Genomic DNA, 19,845 nt, shown 5'->3' on the forward strand with positions numbered 1-19,845 from the left:
AACAATCAGCATTAGAAGGTATAGGTCTTGGTTCAGTTAAAACAGACTTTGTTTGGCAAAACTCTTTTTTTTTTTCCTTTTGTCTTCTCTTTTTAAAATAAAAATATTAACAAATGACTCAGAATACAAGACATTCAAACTTATTATTTCTCTTACTATCAATATTTTTTTTGGGTGGGTGGGTGGGTGGGGGGGGGGGGGGGGGGGGGGGGGAATGGCGGTTCCTAATACATCTGACCATGTCCTACAATCTACAAAAAGACAATTCTTGTTGAACAACTTTCGACTCCATTGACATCATCCTGTAAGGTGGAGTGGGCAGGCTACTCCGGCAAACAAATGAAGTTAAAAGACATCCCATCTTTTCATTAACCTGCACATGAGCAGCCAAATCTGCCCCTTAATTTTTTAATGAATGAGAAGCTTTCAGGGAGCCAGAAAAGTTTAGATCAGCAGTAGGGCACAACCTGCAAAGAAGGAACATCTCATTTCGAGGGAACGACTACATGTATGTGAAAAATAACATTAACAAGTGACACTACACTATATTTAACATATTCATGAAACAAATTCTGAGAAGGAAAAAGCCACCTGAAAAAACATTAGAGCTTGGCAAACCGTGCAATCTTAGAAAGCACTGTTCTTAAACTTCGGACACCAGCTCCAGATTTCGAGCTCACCATCATCTGAAGTTAAAACCAAAACCAAAGCATTTTAGGTTGCTTCAAAACAATGGCAAACAAATAGAATATAAACATACACACACACATCAGTCAAATGAATTTGTTCATACCACTGGTTGAACTAGAGACTTATTCATCTTGAGATTCTGCAAAAGCCAAATAGTATTTAGAAAGCTGTTAAGTCTCACAGAAGACAAAGGTAAATTCTAAAAGAAATGTCACCGCAAGTGACATTCACCTCTTCAATTTGCATCGCGCGGCGTGCCACATCAATAGGGAAAACCACATCCGTCTTGGTTAATACAATCTGGTATTTAGTTTGAGATCTGTAAAGAAAAATATTGAAGAACATTAAACTTAAGTACATGGGACTTCTGGCAGGAATATTGTTTCCAGTACATACATATGCAAGAATGAAGATGCAGAATACCAATGTGGTAATAAAATACCACCTAAAGTGGCTTTAGGGCCGGATCATATCATTATTCACCAACTCATAACATCAACTTGAGGTGAGAAGCTAAAAATGGTGCTCCAAAACGTCTGTCATATGGCCCAATGATTTTATCTTTAGTGATCTTTCTTATAATCTTCTTCTTTGCCCGATTTTAAGATGGCCATAGTCAGATAATAATGCAAATGTAACAAATTATATGCATCATGTATGGATGCCAAAAAATGGAGTCCAACAATTATATGTAGCGAACAGACCAGTACAACCAAAATGAGTATTTATATATGTGCCTTTAAATGTCATGTTAAGGGTACGGAATGATTTCCTTCCAATATAGGTCACCAATGTGCATGCGAGGACCATAGCTTAATATACATCCCACAACTAAATAAATAAATAAGAGAAAAAAAAAAAAAATCAAATTTCAATATTACAAGGTTTCGTGTACACACCTTTCCATCAAATTGATGAGTTCATGATCCCTTGGCTTCATACCCCATTTTGTATCAATAAGTAGGCATACCCGTTTCAGACCAACTCTTGTGGAAACATACTCCTTTACCTACAGATTAAAAGTTCCCCAGCAACAATTATATAGCAATACAACATTTTATATGGAAGCAAACTTGTTTATATACCGATTTTCACCCAAGCACCCATCTATTTTTTCTTTTATCTTTTTAGAGTATACTTTTCTATGCACTTGAATGCATACGACCAAAAGTTCAGAAAAGTACAATGAGCCTACTTCGTCAGCATCCAGAACACTTTAACTCAATTTCTACTTCTCAAACTGATGATTACATTTATTTCAGATCTTCTAACCCCACAAATAAAAGTTAACCTATTATCAGTATCCTGCATTTTTAGTGACAACCACATCAATGAATGGAGCTCTAAATAACCCTCTATGCCTTCCAAAATTGATTCAGAATAGTAGTTTAATTCTTATAGCTGACCCAACAACTGACCAAAATAAACTTTGTCCAGATCTTACACACCTCATCAGTGGCCTAGCAGCAAGTCAAATGTAATGCTTTTCAGTATCAAAACAAGATTTCTTAAGTTTTGAAACTGTATTGGGATTGAAGATTAATTTGGCGAAATCAAAGACAGTACCTATTGGCGATGTGGATCTTCTTTGCTGATGAAGTACTTAGGTTTGCCATTGGGTGCGTCTTATAAGGCTACATCTATTTGGAATGGCATAATTGAAAAAATGGAACGCCGGTTGCCTGGATGGAAAAGGCTTTATTTATCTACGGGAGGTAGATTGACTTTGATAAAAAAGCATTCTTTCCAATTTGCCTACTAAAGGCTTGTCTCTTTTCCCTATTCCAGTGAATGTAGCTAATAGGCTTAAAAAACTTTAGAGAGACTTTTTATGAGGTGGTATTGGTGATGAGTATAAGTTCCATTTAGTAAATTGGTCGAGAATTTGTACCTCGATGAAATCAAGTGGGTTGGAGGTTAGAAACTTGGTTCAGTTCAATCAAGCCCTAATCGTTGAGGTATTATGCTATGGAGAATGAGGCATTATAGATATTGGCAATAGAAACTAAATATTATAATTAATTGGTGTTCCACAAAAGTAATCAGCCCATTTGGAGCGGGTATGTGGAAATATATAAAGAGGGTGTGGGAAACTTTTTCAAAATTTGTTAGATTTGAGATAGGTGATGGGTCATAGATCCGTTTTTGGCATGATGTCTGGTGAGGAGAACAACCATTGAAGATATCTTATCCAGATTTGTTTAGTATCGCACATTGTAAGGACACGTGGGTGGTGGATCATTTGCAGTTCCGAAATGAAGGATTTAATGGAATATGATTTTACGAGACCCGTTCATGATTGAGAGGTGGATATGGTCTCCTCTTTCTTTGAGATGTATTCTCTCAAAGTAAGGCAAGGAGATATGGATAGAATATGTTGGATAGCTTCCAAAAGGCATAAATTTGAAGTGAAGTCGTATTATCATGTGTTAACCATATCTATGGGTTTCATGTTTCCTTGGAAGAGTATTTGGAGAGTTAAGGCTCATTTAATAATAGTGTTCTTTGTGTGAACAGCTGCATTAGGAAAAAAAAATTGACATTGGATAGTCTGAGAAAGCAAAACATCATTGTGGTAGATTAGTGTTGTATGTGCAAGAAGAATGAGGAATCTATCGATCACCTTCTTCTTCATTGTGAAGTAGCAAGCGATTTATAGAGCTTGTTATTTAATTTGTTTGGTGTGGATTGAGTTATGACTAGAAGGGTGAGAGGATTGTTGATGAGTTGGGGAGGTCAAGTGGGGCGTCGTAATATTTTGGAAGTTTAGAGGTTGGCTCCTTCATGTTTAATGTGGTGTATTTGGAGAGAGCAGAATGCATGGAGCTTTGAAGATAGAGAGACTTCGGTGGTAGAGCTGAAAATATTATATTCAACTCCCTTTACACATAGATAGCAACATATAATAGTTTGTTTTTTTCTGTCCGACTTTTTGAACCTTTGTTCTTCTTTTTCTACTGAATACAAATTCTCTTGTATACTTCCTATCTTCCTATGTACTAGGATTGCACCCTTCGACGCCTTTCAATGAGATTAAAAAACACACAAAAAAAAAAAAAAAAAAAAAAAAAAAAAAAAAAGGTATCAAAACAAGAATCCAAGCTGATTATAGGTGAATCAGGTATACAGAATATGGTATCATCTGGCACCAGCGTCTTGAGGTATGCCAATGCCTTGGTCTTAGCTGTTTACTCTTAAACTAGACTATAAAACAGCTACAAAAGAAGAGGTGAGTTTCTGTTTGCATACTTACAAGCTCCTCCCAAGCATCCTTAACTTCTTCTTTTGCATAAGCAAAGCCATACCCAGGCAAATCAACCATGGAAAGTTTTGGTCCCAGGTTGAAGAAATTAATAGTCTGCAGAAGAACCATAGTCATTATCAAACAAGTTCTACAGATAATGAATCACAGTTTCTAAGAAAATGATAACACCTGAGTAAGGCCAGGCTTGTCAGATGTCCGAACAACACCCCATTGTCTGGTAAGCGCATTAAGTAGCGACGACTTCCCAACATTTGACCTTCCTAGAAAGGGCAATAAAATCGAATTAACGTGTCTCATAGGCTCATTCTCAAAAAGCTTAAATCTAAGAAAATATAAAAGAGCAAGCTTCCATGACATTACCAAACTATTGGATAAGCAGCCAAAGGAAGCAATATAGGACAATACATTCAGAAAATTATATGACAAACAATTTACAATGTTAGGAGTTTGGGAAGTGTGCACCACAGGATCTCTTCCCCAGAAGAACTCGGCATAATTGTTTAGACTAACTCATAGACAAAAGAGATCTTTCCTTTTTCCCAAAAGGAATAAGTTCATATAAACAATCAACATTAGCATTCCAGAAATCTTTCCATCAGTCTGAGGGCATAATGTGCTATAACATTTTCAATACATCCTGCCAATGTATGACTTAAATTCAAATCATTCACCATGACTCCATTAGTAAAATTCTTATATGCATTCACCTCAGAATAATGGAAATTGAACATATAACAGATTATGAAATCATAATCCAAATTGAAAGTGGAAAAACTATTGTGTGGATAGCAATATAGGCAAGAAAATTTTTTAACTAAAATAAAGCAAGCATAGAAGATGGGTGACAATTTAAAATATGGACCTGCAAATGCAATCTCTGGAAGATCAGGAGGAGGAAATGATGATGAAGCCTTTGCAGCAGCAAAAAATGTCAATCTATTCCTAAATATCTGTGCAAAATAGTTAGCACTAATCTGATAATAGATAAAGCAGCTGAGGAAGAGCAGCTCACAGTAATAGATTCTATCTTGTCATTGAACTGATCACTAGATTGATGTGGATTAAAGCATATAAAACTATGACAATATAAACATACTATCTCAACATGCAATAAATAAACATACATTCTCTTCAATTCGTTCTCTTTCTGAGCTGGTAGAGAAGGGGATATTATCTAATGGGGCAGAAAGCTCAATGTTATAGCCAGCCCTCCTGAGCTCAATCAACCGTCTACGGCCCAACAACTGTATAATGAAATTATCGAGAATCATAATGCAGGAAATCAAAATATAAGAAACATAACTACTCAACAACAATATAGCACAAACACCATGGACCCTGCTCATACAAATTACATTATCTTCCACAAAGGAAAGGATTGAGGGACTGGGTTGTATTGCCCGGAATTGTGCATTCTGTGAGATTTCAGTTTGCTTCTCGAAATCCTTTTTCTTCTCCTTGGCGCTTTCTGGAAAGCAAATGAGAAAAGAGTCATAAGAAAAATTCTACTTATCCACCCAATTTAAAAATAAAATAGAGGAAAGAAAGAGAAGAAATAATTGCAAATTGAAACCTAGATTAGCTAAAATGTGTTAAGTATTACAACTACTTAGCGAATTGCAAAATAAATAAATAATGAAGATAGTAACAAACAGCACGTGCATTACAAACAGGATGCGTTGATAAATACTCACCATTAATAACAATGCCATCATCTAGCCGCTTATTTGAGACATCATGTGGATCTATCCGAATTACCCGTTTGCTCTTCTTTGGTTGATCATCTTGCACTTCTGAATCATCATCCAACCCTCTTTTTCCGTGGTCCTTTTTTTTGGCAGATTTTGAGGGAGATACATCTGTGGATTTGTTTTGACTCAGATCCAGGCGCTTATTTGAGTCGGATTTACTTTTGGTACGTTTCTTCAATGAACCAGTGCCACCAAAATCCATTCCATCGACATCCTTTGCCTTGGTTCTATTAGATTCCCAGGCGCTTTCTATTTTGTCCTTAAGTTTACGAGAAGAATGTTTGGTTTCAGAAGTTGAACTCTCTGTTTTACTAGAAGTCCATGTTGAGCGAGGAGATTTTTTAACCTTTTTTTCTATTTCAAAATTATCAACATCCTCTACCTTTGCTCTATTAGATGCCCGTGCACTTTTCACTGTATCCTTAAATTTATAAGAACGTTTGGTTTCAGAAGTTGAGCTCTCTGTTATACTAGAAACACCTATTGATCGAGGAGATTTCTTGTTTTTTTCAGTATAAAAATCATCTTTCACCCGATTCCATACTTTCCCAGAAAAAGCCTTTCTATCAGCCGCCTTTGCATTACCAGAAGAAGATACCTCCCCACCCGAATCTTGCTCAGCAAAAATTCTCTTCTTTTTCCTATCAAAATTCATAGTTTTAAACTTTCCCTTCCTGTCATTACTATGTGTGCTTTCAACTCTTTTATTTTCATCCTTGAAATTCTCAGATCTCCCACTTGCAATTTTGAGTTTCTTACTAAGTTTAAACCTTAAGCCTGCCTCTCTAGACATTCTCTACCACTGTTTCAGTAACCCAATTCAACAAATATCACACACGAGCCGCGGCAACAAAATAGAAATTCTACAATCCAAATATGTCTCAATGAAGATTTTTTGGCATAAACTCCAGCGCCCCACCTGGAAAATTGGAAATTCAAATGATTGACTGAATCCCATATGAAATTACTCAATGGGGAAAAAGAAAAACATTTGCATTTCAATCCAAACAAGGTTACTGGAGGACCATTTGGGTGCTGCGGAAAAAGAATGAAAAAATTGAAATTTGAAATTGTGAAGCATATATCATTCACTATTTTAGGACCTGAGGGAGCAAAGAACCTCAACTCAACTGAGCATAATGATACTATTTGAGCCAGCAGACTTTCAATACCAAAATAACAACAATCTTTAATTAACCCTTTCTTTTTCTTATAACTTCCTAAACTTTTCCCAGCAACCAAACAACCAGTAACATAAATATTAAGAAGAGTAAGCCAACACATTTACATAGATACAGATAAAAATGCATTAGATTAACTCAAACTCTCAAAGCCACTTCACAATATAACAAAGATGTCTCACAAATGTTAACGAGTCCCAGCAAAAACAAACAAACAATGAACTTTCCTTGAATTATAAATTTCTCAACTTCCCCAGCAACCAAACCACCAGAATTAATAGGAATAAGAAGCCAAAACAAATACACATATACAAATGGAAAAAAAGGCGCGAGATCATCTCAAACTCTCAGTCACTCTTTCCAATATAACAAACATGTTCATGCAGTTTCAAGAGTCCCAGAAAATCGCAAAACGAAAGCATACCTTCCGAAAACAAAACAAATGCTTCATTTGCCGCCCTCCATTTGAGTTCGCGCAGTGCTTGCCCTACTCTTTTGAACTCTCAAAGAAGACGCGACTGTGAAGCGGTTCAGGAGTGGAACTTGGACCGAGATGAGCCATATGGGTCCTTGGATTGTGAGAGGGCTCGATAAGGGAATGGGAGTGGCCCATGCATTGTTTTGAAAGCCCACTTGAAAGCCCATAAATAAATATTTGAAAAAAACAAAATTTCCCTCCAAACAGGTTTCAAAGGGTCTGACTTCACCCGATATGAAAATTTAACCCGCCAGAAACTCCCCCTTCGTAGTTCGTCCAGGGCAAAGAGGAGACAAATAACCTTGCCGACGGCAAGCACGTACCTCACCTACGGAGTTTCAGAGATAGAACCGAACAGTTGATTTAACTCTCCTGTTGAGATAGTTTGATGGATAAGTAAGCAAGAATCTCTATGAAAGTGAATAAATGTGATTAAAGTTAAGTGATAACTGTTTTTACCATCTATTTATACTCCTATTTGAATTAGTTGACGTGTAAGAAGTTCATATATAAGTGAATAAATGTGATTAGAATTAGGTGATATTTGTTTTTAGCATTTATTTATACCCTTATTTGAAAAAGTTGGCATGTAAGAAGTTCCTAAATTTTTTAGATTATTGACCATTCGGTATGGGTGAATAATAATCCAGTACGATGTGAATAGTAACTAGACATGGTGTTCAGACATCCGATATGGTGTACAGGACTAGGATTAGGTGTACAGTATTGAAGCCTAATCTGGCTTCTGACTTGATTTGACTTCACTAAATATTTAAATTAATATATGCTAGAAATCTTAATAAATGTTGGAGATCTTATTTACTGAACCCCCCATACTTGTCAAGGCAAATGCACTTTGTATTGCGTGTCTCAGTGACATTCTCGGCACAACCGTCCGCTAGTACCAAGCCTCCAATTATCTCAACGATCAGCAATACGCTCCTGTGAGAGTGATTGGTTCACTTTTCGAGTGTGACCACACATATCCGAATTGTGTGCAACCGGCCGGTTCACTCCAAACCCCCGATAGATCCGATCAGGTTTAGCTTAACATGGGCCCATTTGGACTTAGGAAATGATAATTTCCCAACATCTCTAATTTTGTATCATGTAATGGTGGATGGTTTCAAACACTGGCCGCCCTACCTGCTGATTACTTTCTATTTTTTCTCACTTTTTTCTCTTCCGTTAATTCCAAAGGGTAGATGGTTGCTGATTATTGTAAAAACATATATATATATATATGTGTGTGTGTGTGTGTGTGTGTGTTTGTGTGTGTGTGTGAATATTTTAAAATGGTGGGGTTTCTTTGATGTGAAAATGCAATTGATTGCCTCCTAGACTCCTAAAATGGGGTTAGTTGATTTTTTGGTGGGTGTGGGCCAGTGATTGAGTGTTCTTTTTATCAATTCAATAATTGAAAGCACTTATCATGAATGTACCATTTGATGGATTAATATCCTTTATAGTTTAAAGTTAAATATTATTTTTATTAAATTTAACTATATATGTATTTTTAAATGACGTAATAATATACTTATTATCTAATAACATATATACCATTTGAAATATTTATATATAGACCTCGTCCTTTCACTTGAATTAAATACAGTCCTTATCCCCAATTCACATGACCTATTCTTACAATTTGATGTAGATCTGCCTAAATACAGGTAAACTAGCCATCAAGCTGAGTTGTAAAGGATTGACCATATCAGCACAACCACCTTTATATTGTTACGCTTTAAACCCATTTAATAAAATAGACAACTATGGCTACCCTGTACCAATACAAAGTGACAGCACAATTTTGTCTTTTTTTGGACCAGTATCATTGTTGTGGTTATTATTATTCCTTAGCAACAAAGGTAGGTCAAATCGAGTGAACAAGCACCACATATTTGAAATCAAACCATATTATTTCAAAAATCAGGACCCCGCGCTCGCTTCCATATCTTTTCAGTTGGAACTAAATTTGTTGAAATCAATTGGGACGTGTTCATAATAAAACACCAACAAAAAAAAAAAAAAAAAAACCCGTATCCCAATCTTAACAAGTTTAAAACCAATTGCAAGATTAATCCAAAACTGAAATCACTTTTGTGTGGAATCACTCTCGGTCGACATCATAAAAACAAAAAACAAAAATGCATTTCCATATTACACCTTTCTCAACTATTGTTTAGATAAACAAATGAAAAATGTTATATATACCAAAAATTTTACAAAAAAAAAGCTTATAAATTGACGTCGAGCCTTATATGAGACTCCACGTCAGTTTGATGGTCAAATATTTTTAAACCAATAGACAAAAATGCACTGCCCTTCCTTGTTGAACCCAACCACGACCACCGGTTTCCTGATCCACACCGACTCACCAACCCACGCCGGTGTGCGTGAATTTTTGGCCGGAAACCCTCGCACACCGGCGTGAGTTTGAGAGATTCGGCCGGATCTCTCAAAAAGAATCCACCCTGCAACGAAAAAAGAGAGAGAGAAACTAGAGACCGGCCAGATTATATGTCGCAGTCACATCCTGACCCACCAACCTACGCCGGTGTGCGTGGATTTTCGGCCGGAAACCCACGCACACTAGCGTGGGTTTGAGAGATCCGGCCAAATTTCTCGAAAAGAATCCCACTTGAATCTCTCAAAAAGAATCCCGAGATCGACCAGATTCCATGTTGCCGTCTCTGTCGGAGGGTTGCCGATCGTCGGGGGGTCGAGGTCGTGGCTGAATGACCGACCGAAGTGCTGTCAAGAGTTTTTCAACGTTGTTGGGTCGAGGTAGATCGACAGAATCAGCATTTCTTGGGCGGTAGAATGCCACGTCATTTTGTAAAGATCTCTTTGTAAAAATTTTGGTATATGTAGCATTTCTCTAAACAAATTGAAAAGTTGATGAACACTATCATATCAGTCCAATAAAATAAAATTAAAAAATGTGTAATATTTACCATGTACAATAATTTAGAATACTTGTGATTAGTGCAATTAAATCTTCATTCTTTTGGTTTTACATATGTACACAATTAAGATATACAAAACAAGACTACAAGGCCTCTCAGTAGGACTCCTTTCCATACAAAATTACCCTGCAACTCAATGAACAAAACCAGGGATTTACTACGGAAATTCCCGCCACCCTTGGCCGTCTTTATTTCATATACATATACACATATACAAACACAAACGCCACATAGACCATAATTGTAATAACAAAGAACACCCAAATTCTAACCTTTTTTTTTTTTTTTTTTTTTTAATATAATTATCCAATCTAATATATTAAATTAAACTCGGCCTTAAGAGCAAGTGATTCTAACGCAGATTTAATTTGTAAATGCATTTTATATATTTCGTAATCGAAATTAACAAATGCATATGCATGTTTAAGAATCACATACTCTAATAATTACAGAGTCAATTTAATAAAATAGACTGAAGAATTACTTCTTCTTTTTTTTTCTTTTTTTTTTTTAATAATTTGTAGTTTTGAAAACTGGGATGCATCAAGACGTCTGGGGGACCTGCTGGGAAGAAGTTCCCGGTTGAGCCCTTAGCCCACCGACCAGACGAGGCCTAAGCTTGTTGTTCCACATGTCTTTGTAGGGCCCAACGTCCCCACCTCTCTTTTTAGCCTCCACCACCACTAGATCGTCCGTTAACCGGTAAACCTCCACCCCTATTGCCAAATTACCATCCTGCCCTTCCAGCTCCACACCCCATTCCTTCTTCCTCCTCACTCTCAAGTTGTTCTCATCAGCTTTAGCGAATTCCTCCACTTCCTCGACGACTTTCTCGGGCGACTCGGCCAATACGAGTCGCATTCCGTCGGTCACCGAGTTGTCTGAGTCAACGAACAAACCGGAGAGGTCCAAACCGGAGGAGAAGGATATGAGATCGAAAGCATTGAGGTCTTTAAACTTGGGCTCCTCTTCTTTCTCCACTTCTTCGTAGTAAGTCACCTCCTTGTACCCCTTCTTGAACCATGGGTCACTCAGGATCTCGTTGACGGTGATCCTCTTCTCCGGGTCGGTGGCCAGAACCCGAGACAAAAACCGTTTGAGATCCGGAGAGAACCACTTGGGGCACCGATACTCTCCCTTGTAAATCTTCTTGTACATGGCCATCAAATTCGGGTCGTTGAACGGCAAGTAACCGGCGTTCAACACGTACAAAACCACGCCGCACGACCAGACATCCACCTTTGAGCCGTCGTAGCCTTTCTTGGTCAGAATCTCCGGCGCAACGTAGGCCGGCGTGCCGCACAGAGTGTGCAGCAGCCCGTCGTGCCGGACCTGGCCCCTGACAGCGCTGAGGCCGAAATCCGAGACCTTGAGATTCCCATTTTCGTCGACGAGGAGGTTCTCGGGCTTGAGGTCACGATGGAAGACCCCGCGGGAGTGGCAGTATCCGACGGCGGAGATGAGCTGCTGGAAGTACCGGCGGCTGAGATCTTCCGTGAAGCGAGCCTTGGCGACCTTGGCGAAGAGCTCGCCGCCCTTGACTAATTCCATGACGAAGTAGATCTTCGTCTTAGAGGCGAGGACCTCGTGGAGCTTCACGATGTGGGGGTGGTTGAGCCTCCGCATGATGGAAATCTCGCGCTTGATGTTCGACATCAAGCTGCTCGTGGCTGAGATCTTCTTCTTGCTGATGACCTTAATCGCCACGCTCTGCCCCGTGCTGACATTGCGCGCGTGGTAGACCTTGGCAAAGGCCCCGCATCCGAGGAGCCTGCCCACCTCGTACTTTCCTAACAAGGCGTTGTTGTTGCCGATACCGTTGCCGTTCTGGTCGGGAACATTTTGGATCTCTGGCATGATAGAGCGATGCCAGAGATCGAAACTAGGTTCGATCAGAAGTAATTGAAGGCTGAAGGCACCGAGAATTAAACGCTCTTCGTGATGATCGAGCGAGTGAAAGAAAAAAGAAAAAACAAACAGAAGGCTTGGAAGTTGGAACAACTTAGGACGAGGGTTTTGAGAGAATAATAATATCTTTGCTTCGCTTCTTGTTGTTGAAGTTGTTTTGGTCGTCGTAGAGGTAGAAGGTTATAGAAACGTAAAGGTTGAAACGCGGGTTTCTCGGTGGAAGTTTCGAGTGGCTTGTCTGTCTGTCTTAACTTAAATAAAAGGGCATCTATTCTCAAACCGCGGAGGAGAATAAAACTGTACAAAGTCGTGCCTGCTTTTATTTTATTGGTCGTTTCTTTTTTTTCTTTTTTTTTTTATTCTTCCCAAAAATAAGGGAAAGGAGGTGGTTCCTCGACGTGGCAGATTATAAGTGGAAAACAAAGTCGACGACAGGCTGTGGAATGAGAGTTTAGTCTTGATAGTTATCCACGTACGTGTTGTCATACTGCAAACGACGGTGCCGTCCGCAGTTCTTCGCTGACCTCACTGTACGTCGTGCGCGGGCTGGCTGCCCGAAGAAGTTGCCTTCAATTTGTAGTTCAAAAAGTTGAACGTTGAAGATCTAAAATAAAGTAAAGTTGGGTAAAGGGTTAAAGTTAAAGGAGCCCAACGGGAAATTAACTGGTAGGTGAACGGTGCTAATTACAGTTAGGTGCATGTGAACTGGCCATGGTATAACTGTACTTGGATTAATCAGGACAGATTCATTACACTTTAGATTAGATTAATATATTTAAGTGATTCTTGTGAATTTGTACATCAGGACATGGCATCGTTTTAGGAAAAGAATGATTTGTAATCAATTAATGTTAGAATTAAATTTAGTGCTTAGGTTTTTATGCCATTTTAATTTAGTACTAAGTTTTCAATTTCAACAATTAGCTACATCATTAAGGTTTCCTTTGATTTTAAAAAGGTCTTTCCGTCAGCTTATCATCTAATTAATTAACGGTATGTCATTCAAACATACTGATGTTTGTTCTTTGTATTTTTTAGGTTATTGTCTCCTTGTTTTTATGTGATTTGATACAATTGATGAGACTTTAGTAGTCGGCATTTGTTCCTTGTCGACGGAACTCATCCGATTCTCAACGTTACGTCTCCCTCAACAACAACTTCACAATAGTTGTTACCTTTATCTCTCGGAACTACTTATTGAGTCCTTTTGTCATATGTTACCATCTTGTGCAGCCCTTAAAAAGATTAGAATCGTTAAAGGTCTATCTATAATCTTTAATGGATCTATTGCTTCTTCTTTTTTTTTTTTCTTTTTTTTTTTTTTCTTTTTTTTTTTTAAGTACATCAGAACTATTACAATGAAAATTAAAAAGAACAAAAATAGGAGGGCTTGGGCAACCCAAATTTAAAACTAAGAATAAAAGTACGCGGGGGCAATGCTTTCGAAGATGCGGGCCCTTTGACTCGAGGCACTGATGCCCTTTGGATCTATTGCTTATTATTTGATTCTATTTTAGTATTAACTTTTTCGTTTGGGCTCTATTGTTGGAATGCCCATCTTTTTATAGTTGTTCGATGTTTTGTAATTTTTTATTCTCTGATTTAATAGGAATAAAATAAAATAAAATAACTCACTAATAATAATAATAATTATTATTTTTATTATAATTAAAAGTCAAATGTTGATAGGGCGGGAGAAATAATATAGTTAATTGGTCTAAGCAAAAAAAGCCCCATATGACTGACCGGACCGTTAGGTTTGAAACTTAAGTTTGCCAAAGGAGTTGGACTATCTGTTACCGGGGTTTACCAGTAGATTGGAATTAACTAGATCTGCGCTGCTCGTCATCGTTCCATTGGCAATGGCGCCGGCTTAATCTGTCGGATACTTCTTTGTGGATTTGAATTTTATTTTTTTATTGTTATTTTTTATAGATACGTTTAAAAAGAAGGAACAAAACAACAAAACAAACCAAATGCCAAAAGGCACAGGTTGAAAACTACAACAATCAAAGATCTAAAGCAAGAGCAACGGTGCTCGGTTGATCGTTGCCACTGACAAGAGGAACATGAGAAGTATAGATAAAGGATGGGGAGGAAATGTTGTTGGAACTAAATTTAGCTACACCCAAAATACTATATAATGACACTAAAGTTTACATTTTTATTGACTTTTCGCGTTGATCATGTTGAATCAGAAGGAATAGAGTCTAATGTATTGTGAATAATGTCAGTGATACACCAATCTTAAACAATTGTTGGCTGTTGAAGAGCAAGGATAATTGCTTGAGAGTCGCCTTCAAGGATAAAACAGTTGAGGCAAAGTGAGGAAGCTAGAGAAATAGCGAGTTGTACAGCTAACGTTGGGAAATCATATTGATCAATTGATCACCCCTATGGTTTCTACATATAGTTGCTTGGCTTGAGAATTGAAAGAGTCTTGAATAGCTGTATTAAAATTGATCTTGTGCTAATTAGTGGGTAGGTTTGAATGTATTTACTATACAGCAAGAGAGTAATGTTTTTTTAACTCAAAGTGTAAACATTTTGTACACAAATGCAAATAAATTTTATTTATTATTATTTTTTTAAGGGATAACTTCACAAAATGGTATCGAATTATACCTCGTTTTAAGATAATGATATTAAACTAGCAAATGTTTCAAAATGAGATATTCACGTTTTCAAACGTCTCACTTAAAGGTACTCCGTCAGGATTTGCTGCATGTTAAATCCTAACAGAGTACTCAAAATACCCATTTTTTTTTAGGGAAAAAAATGCTAGGATTTAGGTGTTGGTTAGAATTTAACAAAATCTGCAAACATACATATGCCTGAATCTTTGAAAATTTTTATAATTTTTTTTAAAAAAGAAAAAAGAAAAAAAGAAACACAATGGTATTTTAGAAATTTTGACAGGATTTAACAGCAAATCTTAACGGAGTACCCTTAAGTAAGACGTTTGGAAATGTTGATATCCCAGTTTGAAACGTTTGCTAGTTCAATACACTTATCTTAAAACAATGTATAATTCGATACCATTTTGTGAAATTATTAATTTTTTTTTAATTTGCTGGACACACTTTATGTACAAAGTGTATACACTTTGTGTGCAATAAATATTACTAAACGTAAGAACCTACCAGCAAACCAAGCAAGTATGATGAATATTTCTTGGAATATTTGTGAATAAGATTTTGGGGACGCATTTGAAAAAATAGATAAAAAATAATAATAATTTTTTGGTTAGAGACTTAATTGTTAGTGCAGTTGAATAGATGGTATGGATGTTTTGTTACAAGGAATTACGTTTACCAAAAAAATAAAAAACTTAATTATAGTGTGGTGGAGACGGGAGAGAGACTCTTTAGTCAAGCTTACGTTTGTTAAAATTTTTGTTTTAAATATATTAACAAACAATTCAAAGTATAGAACACCGATAATTTTCAAAATATAAAATATATTTTCACATTTATGTCAGCATCAAAATATTTTTTTAAACCAAAAATAAAAAAAATGCCACCTCAAAATAGATTAACAAATATACCCATAAGATTCATAAGAAACATAAGAGAATTGCCTTTCACGTGTGGTTAAGATATGAGTAAAAACCTACCGTTCACCCGTCCTTTTTAAGCTACCATTCAAAGAAGTTAATTTTCACGGATGGAAACCAGCTACAAGTCAATATCAAAATCCCCATAAAGACAAAAAATAAATAAATAAAATCAATGATTTTGTCTCATGAGTTTCTGATATTTTTAAATTTCTTTCTTTTTTGATAAGTTTGAAATAGATGAAAAACTTTCAAATTTAAATGCTTGGCAAACATTAAGGTACATAGTAGCGTACGAAAAGGAGCCAAAAATGTTCAGAGCCTCATCTTTTAGTTAATATTTGTCTGATGGTGGTTTGTAGGTTTTTTTTTTTTTTTTTGAGGACGTGGTTTGCTTGTAGGTATTCTTTTTATTAAAAAAAAAAAATATAGACAGGTGACCAGACATGACTTCGACCTTTACCAGGACGAGATTGTAATTAGCATATATTTGATGGGATTTGATTCTTGTACTACACCATCACAACAACTCCTCGCATGAGGGTGGGCTTCAGTATGTAGGACCCACCTTCATGTGAGTGATTGCTGTGCAGTTGTTGTATTGGTGTTGTAAATCTAACATTTTTCATATTTGATAAGACCTCAATAAGAAGGGCCTACACGGGTTGCTTGTAGGTATTTGGTCATTCTCTCTATCGTTTTTGTGATGTTTCACATTGTCTGGGCATGTGAATAAGTATGTGTTTATATGTGTATTTGCACAATTTTTAACACAACGTGTTTTAAAGTTGTGACGACGATGAACTTATTAAAATTTTACAGTTAAGCGTGTTTATGTAAGAGTAGTATCAAAATGGGCGACCTCTTGAAAAGTCTGATTCAAATGGTTTAAAAGCAGCTAATATTATGTGGTTAAGAGTGAGCCGTTACAATTTTTGTCTTCCAAGTAAAAAGAAGAAAAGTTCAAAAGCTCAAGACTAAAGCACTAGTGAAATCACTGGTCACATCCCACATGCATATCATTTCCCCTCAATTTGTCTTGTTTTGGTGATGATATCAACTTCCTCTTCTTTTTTTTCTTTTTTCTTTTTTTTGTGGAGGAAATTCGAAACTCCGACTGTCTCATCCACCCCCAACTTTCTGTTCTTTATTTCAATTCAAACCCAAATCACTAATAATTTGTTGTTCAAATTATTAATTAATAATTCAAATGATAAATATAAACTAGTCTTTATATATATATATATGAACAAGCAAACCATTCAAATTACACCGGAACAAATGAACCCATAAAAATTATTTTTCGTTTAGCATTTAAATTGACAGCAATTCGAATATCAAAATTGATAAGATTGTCCTCCTCTCAATTCTCATGTATTCGGTTGGACAGATTGAAAGGTCCGTCCTATGGTGGTGGACATTGCCATGTGGACAAGATATATGTGGTCCTTGCAGCTTCAAGTGATGCCAACCACGAGGGACAAATTATATATATATGTGGACCGCCTTTTTTTCACTTTTTTTCAGATTGTGGACCTTCGGCTTCAAGAACACAGTCTCACTAATGATGATATGAGGGGCTGATGATCAAAGAAATGATCACCATGGGATACCGTCCATTAATTTGCTAGCCTTTTTAACCAATTAACCCTAAACGACCATACTTTAATGACTTGAAAATCTACAAATTTTTAAAAAAGTTTTTTTTTTTTTTTTAATAAGGAAATAACCTTCGTTATGATACGAGATCTAAATAGCCAAAAGCTGTAATTAAGAGTACAAAAAAAGACTTCTAAAAATAAAGAACATGACTAATTCCTACTTGGAGGACAGTTGCATTAGAGGAAGGATATAAACAAACACATATTTTATAATAAGTTCTACTATGAGAAGATAAGAGAGCAAGATCTGATCTAAAAACTAAATCTAAAGTCTACCATGGCAGGCTGCAGAAATTAAACAACAGAACACAATCTAAATAAACCAAAAACATAAACTAAATATTATAACATTAGCTGGCATAGAGCGTAGGGAGTCGCCGGTATATCTGCATAAGGCTTCTTCTAAACGAAAAAAAAAATAAAATAAAAAATAAATAAAAAATAAAAAATAACTTGCTCTAGAATATGTTTATCCGCGTATTGGAATAAAACCCCACCAAAACATGCTCAAGAATAAGCCTATTCCCATGCTGAAATAGAAGTAACCTAATTGTGTACCCAAACATTAGTCTTCTTCTTAATCAAAACGCTGCCGACGCATTGGAAAAGAAATATCTCAGGTTGTGCAATTCATCACCATTCCTTCCTCCTCAAACGTTGCTGACAACCCTTGAAACGGCACAGAAAGTGCAGATCCGAGAGAGAAAACCCATCTACATCCTCCGCACTCCCCGCACCAATTCGAGCCTTGCCAGAAACAGAAAACCAATCTTTCTTCCTAACTTTGAACATCCCAACCATAGAGCGAAATCCATCAACTCCAAATTCTCAAAAGGATTAAAGGAAAAACACAGCTAGGGTTTTCTATCCAGAGAGCAAAGATTTTGTTTAGTACAAACTTTAAAAAAAAGTTAAACAACTCCAATCCACCTAAATAATTCAATCGTTCAAGTTTCAACATTACATTTTATTTTTACATTAAAAAAATAAGTGGAAATCAATTATATATTTTGTAAATAAAATTATAAAAGGTTTTGAGAAGTGCAAAATATTCCTTTTCATATTGAACAAATATTTAGAAAAGAAATACTTATATGTACATGTTCCTTGCAATATTCCTTCTTCTTTTTTTTTGTTCCTTTTCTTTTATTTTTTTGATAAATCCGTTTAATAATACTTGTGCTAGCACAAGTATTATTAAACGGATTTATATTTGGCGCGCTCCAAAGTAAAACACATGCCTAAAGCATATTTTCATCTCATATCAACTCATTGCAAAAAAAAAATATAAATAAATAAAAAATAAAAAAAGGAAAAAGAACTTTGAGATCTTATCAAACTTCCCAATCAAAGTTAACTACAATTTTTATTTTTAATTTTACAAAATAAAAATTGCTTCTGAAACTCGCCTATTCGAGTAGCGGCAGGTTATCTGAAACCAGCTTAGATATGTAAATCCCATAAAAGCTCTTTTATATTTATTGTTTAAATTGCTAACAGTATAAGAACATTTTCAGCAAGAATAACCAAAATAACTACTGAAAAAGTACAAATTTATATTTTAACTACTCATTTTTCTATACACAGTCTAACTGATTATTTATTTACGTACTCTAGTACTTTCTATTTTCTTTAAATATTATTTCGTGTGATAAATGATGTAAAAGAAAGAGGGAAAGAGTGTGCGGAAGATGGAAAATGAGAGAGAAAATAATAAAAAAACTATTTGTAGTGTGAATAGTAAATAGGCAAAAAAACTAATTTACTATTCACACTACAATGAAAAATTATATTCTGCATATTCTACTAGAGAAGAAAAATAGCTCATAATAGTCCAATTTGACTATTCTTTGCTTTTTCTTTTATCAGTTATCAGTTATATCTAACTCGTAAAAAAGTAATTTATGATAACCTCATTCAATCTGCAATTGCTCTTGCTGATCAGGTCAAAAGATGATCTCTTGAACACTTGAATGTTGTTAGAAACTGTAATAAACATGCCAGAATATTATAACATAATCAAAACAATAATTTGTGTGGACATGTCAAAAAAAAAAAAATCAAAACAATAATTTCAGAGTTCAAGAATACCCCTATAGAAGCTATTGAATCAGGTGTATTGTAAAATAATCAAACAATATAATTAAGCAGAAATAACATATATATATATATATATATATATATATATATATATCAGTACCCTTATCTCAAAACAACGTATAATTCGATAAGATAATCTCTTGAACACTTGAATGTTGTTAGAAACTGTAATAAACATGCCAGAATATTATAACATAATCAAAACAAAAATTTGTGTGGACATGTCAAAAAAATTCAAGAATACCCCTATAGAAGCTATTGAATCAGGTGTATTATAAAATAATCA

General features: G+C 35.8%; 2 protein-coding genes across 2 annotated transcripts; both read right to left on the reverse strand.

The window, feature by feature from the left end:
* Window positions 1-196: 196 nt before the first annotated feature.
* LOC133876997 (uncharacterized) lies at window positions 197-7,460 on the reverse strand. The gene is made up of 12 exons (XM_062315228.1): window positions 7,312-7,460; window positions 5,650-6,625; window positions 5,311-5,423; window positions 5,080-5,199; window positions 4,818-4,905; window positions 4,124-4,215; window positions 3,944-4,048; window positions 1,590-1,699; window positions 922-1,009; window positions 794-829; window positions 592-686; window positions 197-467 (listed from the first exon to the last, which is right to left on the reverse strand). The coding sequence occupies exons 2-11, from the start codon at window positions 6,497-6,499 to the stop codon at window positions 603-605; spliced, it is 1,686 nt and encodes a 561-aa protein (XP_062171212.1). The 5' UTR covers window positions 6,500-6,625; window positions 7,312-7,460; the 3' UTR covers window positions 197-467; window positions 592-602.
* A 2,890-nt stretch (window positions 7,461-10,350) lies between these two features.
* Window positions 10,351-12,508, reverse strand: LOC133878342 (CBL-interacting serine/threonine-protein kinase 11). The gene has a single exon (XM_062316867.1). The coding sequence runs from the start codon at window positions 12,189-12,191 to the stop codon at window positions 10,878-10,880; it is 1,314 nt and encodes a 437-aa protein (XP_062172851.1). The 5' UTR covers window positions 12,192-12,508; the 3' UTR covers window positions 10,351-10,877.
* Window positions 12,509-19,845: the final 7,337 nt, after the last annotated feature.

This window comes from Alnus glutinosa, chromosome 9 (genome assembly GCF_958979055.1).
Source record: "Alnus glutinosa chromosome 9, dhAlnGlut1.1, whole genome shotgun sequence".
Lineage (NCBI taxonomy): Eukaryota > Viridiplantae > Streptophyta > Magnoliopsida > Fagales > Betulaceae > Alnus > Alnus glutinosa.